Raw genomic sequence first — 12,070 nt, forward strand, 5'->3', positions numbered from 1 at the left:
AAGTCCTATAGGGCGATTGCATGGTAGGTCAAAAAGTCAATGTGTGTGGCCCACAGAGTCGCTCAAGCGTACTGGAGGACAAGCAAGTCTCCGGCATACACTCGTCACACACGTAACATGTACTACCGCTATACAAAATTTCATTTGACATTCTTACCTGGAAAATACCGTCAAAATGGTCAGTTTTTGTGCTGTTAAAAATTGTGGGAATGGGGTTAACCGTGAGAGCCATTTAACGTACTTCAAAATTCCAAAACTGAGGAGAAATAATGGTAGAGAGAAGCGAGAGTTGAAGAGACAACAACAGCTAAAGTGGTTGGCGAACATTGACCGTGCATATATCAAGATAGAAAAGATCGAGAATTATCGCGTTTGTTCACTGCATTTCATCAACGGTAAGGCATTCTTCGTGTTTTTCTTGATTCCTGGTGAGACGCAGGAGGAGCCCGGTCAGGACTCACCCCACAGAGCCCAGTCCCTCCACGCACTAGAGTCTCCCAACCCCTGCAGAGTAGTTATTAAGATGGCTGATCCGTAAGCGGTTACTGCTGGGAAGCAAGTCGGGGCCTGATCAACCCCGGCTGGGTCACCTGGGCGAGGGTGTCTGATGTTGTGAGACCCGAAACACCCGATGACTCCAGGTCACATCACTGAGGATGCGTCCCAGCGCATCTAGAAAATCTATATTTTTCACACTGGTATCTAAAAAGTTTTAGAAGTCACCATGGTTCTCAAGTGGGTGTTTACATGCAAAAAGACATCGCTTCTGAAGGGACATTTCTCAGAAAAAAACTGCAAATTTTTTACATAATTGAACTTATACGTGGGTTTTGAATTACATTTTACTGAGATGCAAGCCAAGGAATGGCAGAATTGTTAGCTAGTAATTGATTATTCAGTTCAGTCAATTGACAATATCTTTGAAAGGGAGGGTTTTACTGAGATGCAAGCCAAGGAATGGCAGAATTGTTAGCTAGTAATTGATTATTCAGCTCAGTCAATTGACAATATCTTTGAAAGGGAGGGTTTCAGGACGTATTATTATTTTCCAAAATATACATTTCAATTTTACATGTCTACTCACATTTATTTACATTAATTGATTTATTTATTTTTGCATTACAGAACATCCTGCAACATGGAACAATCAAATTGATAAGGATCTGTTATGCACTTTTCAACTTAAACAAATCCATAGTCTCACAGTAGGTGCAGATAGCTGTGCTTTCGTATGGGGCATATACGACCAATCAACGCTTACAAAAAAGTAACTTGGCTCATCAGCATTTACCATGAATGAAATTGTGCTCCTCCAACTACAGTGAGCTATGAACTTGGACTCCCAGATCCCTCTGCACATCACTGCTGTTAAGGGTCTTGCCATTAACTGCATATTTGCCCCTTACATTCAACCTCCCAAAGTGCAACACCTCACACTTGCTTGGGTTAAACTCCATCTGCCATTTCTCTGCCCATTTCTGCAGCTGATCCATATCTATCTGAATCTTCTGACAGTATTCCTCACTGTCCTCCAATTTTGGTGTCATCAGTAAACTTACTCACCAACCCATCTACATTTACAACTCAGATGAGAGTGAACCACACTCACAAATATATAGGTGCACAGAATGTGAACTCCAGCCCAGAAAGATAGATGAAGGCAGGGGTGTAGATGTTGTCTTCCTGCGTGCCAGTAAGTCCAAATGTTAGAGCATGAGATTCAAGGCAAGCTGGACAATAAGCGAGTTCAGTATTCTGAAAAACACGAGGAATCATAGGATTTGTCAAAGGTCACTCGCTATAACAAAAAAGCTAACGAAGCGCTGACTGTATAAACTGTGTATAAATTTTTATTTTTATTCATGATTTATGTGTAAAAATATATTTAATCTGAGGAATGGGGGTGCCAAGTAATAATAATAATGGATGGGATTTATATAGCGCCTTTCTAATACTCAAGGCGCTTTACATCGCATTATTCATTCACTCCTCAGTCACACTCGGTGGTGGTAAGCTACTTCTGTAGCCACAGCTGTCCTGGGGCAGACTGACGGAAGCGTGGCTGCCAATCTGCGCCTACGGCCCCTCCGACCACCACCAATCACTCACACACATTCACACACAGGCAAAGGTGGGTGAAGTGTCTTGCCCAAGGACACAACGACAGTATGCAGTCCAAGCGGGATTCGAACCGGCTACCTTCCGGTTGCCAGCCGAACACTTAGCCCATTGTGCCATCTGGGAATGTAGCGGGAGAGTGGGGTGTAACAGGGAGATAGAGGGGGCAGATGCGAATGGGTGATGGGGGGAGACTGGACTGGCGGAGAGACATTCTCAGGAGGGGACGGGGATGGCCCAGTAGCAACTCAGCAGCGTCCGCAGTGCCAGAGAACTGGGCACGACCACGACCACAGACGAAACGCAGATCTGCACCCATGCAGATTCACAGCTACCGAGAGTGTTTATAGCGAGTGACCTATGACCCGGGTATGCGCAGTCGGAATACTGAACTCACTTATTTGATCAGAAAAGGCCAGCCTGCTGCTAGAGCCCCTGTCTCAAAACCTGGGCATGTTGTGCTCATTTGGAGACAAAGGTCAAAACAAGTTCAAAACAAGTAGAGTTTATTGTCAGATGTACAATTACAACGAAAACATTGCTTGCAGTAACATCACATGCCCATAGACTCAGACAACACGCAAAATCATAAAATATGCCTAAATTGCATATAAATTCTGCCAGATAGAAAAAGAAAAAAGTGTACAAAAGTAAGATATTAGTGCAAAACATAATTAAAAAACACGTCCGTGGTAGTGCAAGAGGTAGTCTAGAGTGCTCCGTTGCCGAGGTAGGGCTGCAGGAGATGGGAATCCTAAAGTAACGCAGAAAATGAAATGACCACATCGGATATGTGCAGCGCTTTGCCTGCATCTCAGCTCCCAGCTGCCCTGTGGGAGGGGGGTCACGATCTGCAGGACGGTTCCCTCCCGCTGGCAGATGCGGGGCCGCAGCTGCTGAGACGCCCGACCTCGGCCGGCGCTACAGCCTTGAGCTCATCATCGGTCGGCGGCTGTCCAGGTACCCGAGCCCGTGGGTCGCGCTGCCCCAATCCCCGGGGCCAGCGGGCGGCTCCAGGTCAGGTCTGGGCCGGACAGGCACTGCTCGGCCGCTGGCCCGGGGCGGCAGAGGCAGCAGAGCGGGCAGAGCGACCGGGCCCCAGTCCGCGGCTGCACAGAGAAGCGAACGCGGAAAAGCCCGGGTTCCGGTGCTTGTGAGCCGTCTCTCGGTGTATCCTTGCACTGAGAGTTAGGTTGTATGTGTGTGTGTTGTCTGACCGTGTGTGTGTGTGTGTGTGTGTGTGCCATTGAATGCTTGCTTGTGCCTGAGCGTCTGAATGTGAGTGTACGTGTGTCCGCATCTGCGTCGCTCTCTGAGGATCTTGTGTGTCTTTGTGAGTGCACACGACTATCTGAGTGCATGTCTCACGACTGTGCGCGTCTTTAAGGGCGTGTGTCTCTGAGTGTGCAAGTTTCGTTTGAGTGTAGAAATAAAGAACTGCAGATGCCGGTTAATACACAGAAGGACACAAAGTGCCGGAGTAACTCAGCAGGTCTGACTGCATCTCTGGAGAACAGATAGGTGACGTTTCAGGTGGGATGTTCTGCAGAGATGCTGCCAAACCTGCTGAGTTACTCTGGCAGGTACACAAAAATGCTGGAGAAACTGAGCGGGTGCAGCAGCATCTATGGAGCGAAGGAAATAGGCAACGTTTCAGGCCGAAACCCTTCTTCAGGCCTGAAACGTTGCCTATTTCCTTCGCTCCATAGATGCTGCTGCACCCGCTCAGTTTCTCCAGCATTTTTGTGTACCTTCGATTTTCCAGCATCTGCAGTTCCTTCTTGAACACTGAGTTACTCTGGCATTTTGTACCCTGAGGCTCTGTGTGTGTGTGTGTGATCATACCATCGTGTTGGATAACATTGAGCTCTTTTGTCGACAGGTTGTACTTGCCTGCTCAGCAATAAGTCTAGAAGCTGAGACTCCCAGACACTCCACTGATCATCCTCTGTCGGTCTACACCCATTGCTGCTGGACTATGCTGGTTACAGCTGGAATACGCTAGTTACAATTGGACTTCGATGATTAAGGCTGGACTTCGCTGGTTTCAATATTGGGGATAACTGGTCTACGCAGTTTACACCTAGTCCATCACAGCACCTCTGGTCAACATTGGTTTCTGCTGGCCAATAACCTAGTCTCCACTAGGTACCACCAGTTGGTCAATGATAGGCACTGCTGTCCATGTTTAGTGCTGGTCAGGACTGGTCAGCATGAGGAGCAGGAGTAACTCTGGCGTCCGGTTGGATGGGTACGCAAGGTTGGTGCAGAGAACCATCTTATGCCACCAGGTAATAAGCGAGTTCGGTATTCCGACTGTGCATGCCCAGGTCATAGGTCACTAGCTATAAGTATCAGCAACTGTGGTGCTGCATTGTGTGCAAGCTTGCGTTTCGTCTGTAGTCGGGGTCGGCTCTCCGTCGCTGTGGGTGCTGTTGAGTTGCTGCTGGGCCGTCCCCGTCCCCTCCCCGGTATCCTGTCCCTGTCCGGAGGTGTCCGGGGTGGCACTGGGCTGGCTGGACAGCCCCAGACTTGCAGCTGCTGGTTCCAGCTCAGCTCTGCCTGTCCCGCCGGGTGGGTCGGCTGCCATTCACCTCCACCTACCTCCCCTCAGTCCGACCCAAAATCCTGCTGAAGATGGGCAGCCGCCGGGCGACTCGGAGCCACTGCTGCTGGAGTTGTCCTGGTCGGAGAGAGAGTATGCGGACAGGCTCATGCCGGCATGAGCAGGCCGGACGCCCGCTGGAGTTGTGGGTACTGTTGGTGATGGTGGTGCTGGCAGCAGAAGCAACCTCCTCCCCCTCCCTTGCACAGCCCCAAGCCCAGAGCCTGGGCCAGCTCTAACTCCAGGTCGGGGCTGAAGGCTGCCCGCAGCGCGGTCCAGTCAAGCACCGGGCCAGAGGAAGCTGAGCCTAGGATGGCGTTCTGGCGCAGGCGAGGTCATGGCCCTCGCTCCTCCTTGGGGTTGTGGATGAAGTGGCAGCGGGCACCCTAGGGGCAGAAGCCGGTGGTGTGCAAGGTACGGCTTGTACTTGGGGTTGCGGCTGAGGCCGTGGGCGAACTGGCACTTGTCGCCGTAGCTGCCCATCGGGGAGTGGGTTCCTCTAGAGTTGGAGCGGAGTTGGGACACTCGAGTGGGGGACACCGGGGATGGTCCACTGGTGGTTCGGCAGCGGTGCGGGTCTCCTCCTGCCCCTCCCTGGTCTCCCTCCCCTCCCCCTTCCCTTCCCCCCACCCCGCGACCGGCCTCCATGCACCAGTCCTGTAACTTAGGCACCTCACTCAATCCTCACATTTAACACATACATATTTTAAAGGAATTTCAAAATGACTGATTAAACAGATCATTGTTAAAATAGTTTTCCTAATCAATTTGCTTTTGTTTTCAGAACCCAGTAACGGGACTGTTGCCTGCCAGCGTCGACCAGAAGGATGCCTGGGTGCGAGATAATGTGTACAGTATTCTGGCTATCTGGGGCCTGGGATTAGCATATCGCAAGAACGCAGACCGAGACGAGGATAAGGCTAAAGCTTATGAACTGGAGCAGGTCAGTTATGGCGGTAAAGGAAGTGATGAAAGAAAAAAAACAGGAAATTACAGTGTGCAGGGTCGTTTATTTCCTCCCCAAACCAATGCCAATGTTGTCATGCCTTCAGGCAGCATGGGTTTCAATGGATGCCTTTTAGAGCAGATATAACTGAAATATAGAAACATAGAAAATAGGTGCAGGTGTAGGCCATTCGGTCCTTCGAGCCAGCACCACCATTCAATATGATCATGGCTGATCATCCAAAATCAGTACCCCGTTCTAGCTTTCTCCCCAAACTGACATGAATGTTGTTGTTAATATGGTCAAGAAACAACAACTATTTCAGATCCTCAGTGGTGTTATTATTTTTGCCAGCGCTGCTCATGAAATATTTCAGAGGATTGAAATTTCTTCCTTCACTCTGCAACATAAAGGTATTTCCTGTCATCTGTACAGAAGAGTGGGTAGACGGCCCTGGCGAAATGATATTCGGAAGGTAATCGAGGAGAGCATTGAGTTTTCCCTTGGGTAAATAATTTTTAAAGAAGAGTTGGTTTTCCCCAGTCTTTCCCCAATATTTATACCCCAACATCACTTGCACAGATTGTCCAGTCATAGAGGCAAACAACACAGAAACAATCCCTTAAATCGTTACATCAATCCCTTGAGTCCTGGTATCCGTTGTTCTAGGTGTGGACTCCTACATATCTGCAAGGCCAAGGGCAGAATGGGTGAACATTTCGCTGAACACCTACGTTCAGTCTGCCTTGGTCTACACGATCTCCCGTTTACCAAACACTTTAACTCCCATTCCCATACTGACCTTTCTGTCCTGGGCCTCCTCCACTGTCAAGAGTGAGGTCTTACGCAAATTGGAGGAACAGCATCTCATATTTTGCATGGGCACAACCCAATGATATGAATATTGATTTCTCTATTTTCAAGTAGCCCTTGCATATCCTCTCGCTCCATCCCTCCCCATCCTGCTAGTTTGTTCGTATCCCTTTGTTATCACCTCTTCCAAAGCCAACAATGGACCATTGTGGGCTCCACTTTTCCATGGTCATTGGTGCTGGCTCTAATTTGTTCTTTACCTTTTCACACCTCTAGTTTCCCTGTCCCCTCTCAGTCTGAAGAAAGGTCTCGACCCAAAACGTCACCAATTCCTTTTCTCCAGAGATGCTGCCGGACCCGCTGAGTTACTCCAGCATTTTGTGTTTATCCCCAATGAATCTTTTCAGCTTAATGACATCTTTCTTATAGCAGGCCATGAGAACTGCACACAAGACTCCCAAGTGTGGTCTGACCAACATCTTGTACAGCTGTAGCACGACGTCTCAACTTCTGTATTCAAATCCCTAGCCGATGAAGGCAAGCGTGCCAAGCCGATGAAGGCAAGCGTGCCAAAAACCTTCACGACCTTTTGCACCTATTCTCCATTCAGGAACTGTGAATCTGTAGTCCAAGAACTCTGTTCTATAACACTCTCCAGACCTCTGCCATTTATAGTCGTTGCTACACCCCCAGTGAGATCTTGCTGTGGGCATATAGTCTGCCACATCTCCTAAGTTACCACACTGTAAAATGGGAAGATTGTGAAAACCATCTCAGCAAGCAGAGAAACATGATATTAGTGATTGGTTTACAGATAATGCTTGTATTGGAGTACAAGGTAAATTATTGAATAAATGATTTGGTAGCACATCAACTGCGAGGGTACAATAAGGATATTTTTACAGTTTGCATTTACCACAGAATTATTCCTAACCACGTGCGGGATAATCAATGGAGAGAGCTGTGAGACTCCTCCACGCATCACATTACTTACTGGGATTTTTCCAGCTCCTCTGTGAGAATGTGAGAGAGTGGAAGGTTGGCCCATCGTGGCATCAAGTAGCTGAGAATCCTGTAGCATCAAACTGCTTGTGAATTATACCCACTATTGCAAGAATGTAAAAAAGTAATTGCAACTAAAAATACAGGAAAATCAGCACAGAAGTAAGCCACCAGGCCCCTCAAGCCTACCCCACCATTCAACTATGCCTCAACCCCTATTCCATACCAGTCCCCTATAACCCTCAGTTGCTCAGCAAGGCCCCTTGAACAGCATTGTGAGAATCCCAGATTTGTGGTGCTAGTTTGGATAAATGTCAGCCAGGTCTCCATGGACTGCTGGTCTTCTTCAGCCTATGCCCGAGTGATGCAAAGTGATATTGGGTTCGGTTTAGCATCTTGATTAAATGGTGACTTCTGTGTAACATTCCCATCCTCAGCTTGGACAGTGCGCTCAGGTGTGGGAGTGGGCCTTGAATTCCCAGCCTCCTGGCTGGAGAGATTAGATAGCTGTCAGCAGAGCCTCTGTTGGACATCAACTTTGTTACTTTTATGATAGGGGTGTGTTTGAGAAACTGAGCTGACAAAGGGAAGGGTGTGTTATGTATCGGTAACACATTGTAGAGTATCAAAGCAATTCCTATGAGACTTATGAGGTCTGCCAAAGGAGTAACTTTACCCTGTGGTTCAAATAACCTGTGCACCATAAATAGAGCATAATGTTCGTCACTGGAAGAAGTGAGATCTTTGAATGTGGATGAACTGACAGTTCCATGAAGTAGGTCAGAGAGGTTGTATAGGTCACATGAGAAAGAGGACTGTAAGGATAAATTTAGGAGATGTAATGGTGCAGAAAGCATGTCACATGTGAATTTATGTCTGCTATTCCATGCTTGCATTGTCCCTGTCCCAGGGCACCTGGTACTCACTGGGACAAGCTCCATACTGCCCTATGCCTTTCACATCGTGTCCAGGCATCCAGTCCACATGCTGCTTCTGCTGCTCAGTCACTTAGGTGTGGACCAGAACAGGGATGCCCCTCGCTGTCGTTGGCACATATTGACTAATTCACACTATCGTCAGGTTGGCATCAGGAATCAAAACCTTAATCAGTCTCTCCGCTATATTGGAGAACACTGGAACTAATGAAATATCCCACCAATGAGGACAGTTAGCCGCTTGCAGACCAGGAGCTGCCACAGGTTGTGAGATCATCTACTCGCTGTTTTAACTGATAAACCACGAGGAGCAAGCAGTGATTTAACAGAGAGAAACATTGATCTAAATTGATTTAAATAATGCTTTATATCAGATTTTAGAATGGGTAAACTAAAATTATTAAGGATTTTTATCAGTTTGAGGATCTTTCATATATATATATATACACATATATACACATATATATATATATATATATATATATATATATATATATATATACACACATATATATATATATATATATATATATATATATACACACATATATATATATATATATTAAAGTATTTCAGGAACAGTTTCTTCTCAGCTGTTATCAGGCAACTGAATGGTCCTCTCATCTGCTAGAGTGCGGTCCTGACCTTCCATGTTCCTCATTGGAGACCTTTGAGCTATCTTTAATGGACATTATTAGACTTTAATGTTATTGGATTGGAATGGATTAAATTTTATTGTCATTGCACTTTTCAGTGCAACGAAATGGTTTAGCCTGCAGTCATAACATAGAATAAATAACAAAATAAACACTCAACACAGTTTAAAGTCCCAAAGACCTTGTCTCTTCCGTCCTTGCTCTCCCTCTGCGCTGAGGCAATCCAGGCCTCCGATGTTGTGACCCCGCCGGGTGATGGTGAGAAAGTCCTGCGGCTGAATCCGAGCTCCGCAAACGGGCCGGTTCAAACTCCGCGGCCCGGGGCGGTCGAAGGTCAGGACCGCACTCTATATCACACTAAATGTGTTTTGTCCTTGATCCTTTATCTGTACATTGTCAACGACTTGATTATATTCATGTATAGTCTTTGACTGGATAGCAAGCAAACAAAGGCTTTTCACTGTACCTCGGTACACATGCCAATAATAAACCAAACTATACTGAAGTACATTCTATGGAATGGATTTGCATTACTGCACAAGATTAGTGCAGCGAAAATATTGTATATTTAGATTTTATGTAAGCTTTTGACATTCAATATTTGAACTGTCGAAAAGCTTTTTCCTCTCATTGTAGTTACCTTGGTGGGTTTGAGAATAAGGCTCAGAAATTATTTTGCAGGCAAGTTAACCCATCGTGTAAAAATGGCATTTAAGTAAAATTATGTGTGTGATAAAAGATTTCAGCAGAAGTATTTTATCCAAGTACCTCTTGACATTTTACTACTCTATTCATTCATCTCTGCTCCATGAGTGTAGTAGGAATTTCTTCCTGATTTCATTCATCAATAATCCGGCCCTCATTTTAAGATTATGCCCTTCTGAATTTAAACCTGGCATCATACTGGTCACCTATTATTTCAGGCACCAATATTGACCCCATCAAAGGTTGACACAAAATGCTGGAGAATCTCAGCGGGACAGGAAGCATATCTAAGAGAAGGAATGGGTGACGTTTCGGGTTGAGACCCTTCTTCAGACCCGATTCAGACTTGACCCCATTAACCATCTTGACAGTGTATGTAATATAATGGTTTATCTCATTAACAAAAGATCCATGTGTGTGAAAGTCTGAACTGATTATTTATTTCCACAGAGTGTTGTGAAGTTAATGAGGGGGCTTCTCCAATGCATGCTAAGGCAGGTAAGTTGTTTGCATTAATCTGGTTAGGAGCATTTCAAAAAAACACAATATTGTAATAGTTGTCAGTGTGGACAATTCCACTCTCTGCCTGTACATTACCTGATTAATCAGCTGTTACATTAGGTGTATATTAATTGTTATCTTTCATTGTTATGAGGATTCTGGTTTCCTTGGAGATAATGAAATTGGCAACATATGTAGACTGTGCTTGCCTGCATTGGTCAGGGCATTGAGTATAAAAGTCGGGAAGGCACGATGCAGCTTTATAGGACTTTGGTTAAGCCGCATTTGGAATATTGCTTGCAGTTCTGGTCGAGACGGTACCCGGACGGGACGTCGAAGGATGAGAAGCCGAAGCGAAGAGTGGAAGCCAAGATACCGAGCGGAAACGACGCTGAAAAGCCAAATACCCGAACAGACACAACGCTGAAAAGCCAAATAACGGACATGACGTCTCCAGCGATGGGATTTGTCCAAGACTTTGTCAGCGATTGATCCAGACCCCCGCGTCCATCCCATCACTGATGGGGGAGACGGGAAGGTCGAGGGGATTTTAATTCTCCTTCGACGCTCTTGGACTGCCAAAAGCGGCGAAGGAAAATTAAAAATCCCTCGGACTGCACACGAGTTGAAACATTTTGGACAGTAGGGCCTGTACAGTGCTGTACTGTTTTATGCCCTATGTGCTATATGTATTGAAGATGTCTTGTCAATGGAAGTGGACTGTTATTTAACTCTGGGTCTGTGGAAGCGAGGGTGTATCTTCGCAGTGTTTTCGGGGATGGAGATGAGCATTAAACAAATGGTCTGAGACACCATTCGCGTGCAGGTTGCCACAAACTTCTCTTGCAAACCATGGTACATGAGCCAGGGAGTGTGAAATACTAAAAGGACACGTCTCCCACGTATGCATTTAATGAGTGCAGCTGCTTTCCCCTGGAAATTATTGGAGGCAGGTGCACTGCCTTTCAACAATGCATTGAAGCCATGAAACAAATTCCCAGCTTTGTACGGTTGTGTTCGAGACGCTGGGAGATACAGAAAGTGGAACAAATAAAACTATGTGTACTTTTAAGTTGTGAAAACTGTTGTTTGAATATGTGTGGCATGTGCAGGTTGTATTTAAACACTGAAGATATAGTATATGCGGAAAACCTTCACGTACAAAACACTCTCCTGGGACATTATCCCATAGTAAAGTTGCCATGGAAGTACAAGTTATTTTATCACCGACTATGGTCATGAAAGGGAATTTGTAATCAATTGTAATTTTTTGATTTCTGCATTAGATAAATCGTACATTAAATCCATTAGTGAATGTATTATGAGGGCAGTCACAGTTGCAATGTGTTTGCACCTAGGTGGAGAAAGTTGAGAAGTTTAAGCAGAGCCAGAGCACGAAGGACTCTCTCCATGCCAAGTACAACACCACCACGTGTGGGACGGTGGTTGGTGACAATGAGTGGGGCCACCTTCAGGTGGATGCTACCTCCCTCTACCTGCTCTTCCTGGCACAGATGACTGCATCAGGTGGGGACTGTTCCACTTTACTCTAGAGATTGTTTCTGTGCTGCAATGTTTGAAACCATGTTACAAGTTAGTCTGGCAGCCTGCACATCAAGCTGTTTTAACGCAACAGAATCTAAGCTTTGAACATCTTATGTTGGTGTATACCCTGTGTGGACTTTCCTATTCCTAAGCATTATCAATATCTAGGACAGTTTCCTGCCTATTCTTCAGCTTTGGATGGCACAGGTAGAGCTGCCATGTCACAGCATTAGAGACCTGGGTT

The 12,070-nt window shown here is 46.1% G+C and overlaps 1 protein-coding gene across 1 annotated transcript in view; it reads left to right on the forward strand.

Annotated features, from left to right (window-relative positions):
• The first annotated feature begins 2,830 nt into the window (after positions 1 to 2,830).
• phka2 (phosphorylase kinase regulatory subunit alpha 2) overlaps positions 2,831 to 12,070 on the forward strand; it is a 73,757-nt gene continuing 64,517 nt past the window's right edge. Inside the window, exons 1-5 of the mRNA XM_033032930.1 lie at positions 2,831 to 3,078; positions 4,001 to 4,409; positions 5,508 to 5,666; positions 10,231 to 10,278; positions 11,640 to 11,808. Coding sequence (XP_032888821.1) covers positions 4,332 to 4,409; positions 5,508 to 5,666; positions 10,231 to 10,278; positions 11,640 to 11,808 — 454 coding nt within the window. The 5' untranslated portion in view covers positions 2,831 to 3,078; positions 4,001 to 4,331. The remainder of the gene's footprint in view (positions 3,079 to 4,000; positions 4,410 to 5,507; positions 5,667 to 10,230; positions 10,279 to 11,639; positions 11,809 to 12,070) is intronic.

Source organism: Amblyraja radiata, chromosome 14, assembly GCF_010909765.2.
Source record: "Amblyraja radiata isolate CabotCenter1 chromosome 14, sAmbRad1.1.pri, whole genome shotgun sequence".
In the NCBI taxonomy this organism is placed as follows: domain Eukaryota; kingdom Metazoa; phylum Chordata; class Chondrichthyes; order Rajiformes; family Rajidae; genus Amblyraja; species Amblyraja radiata.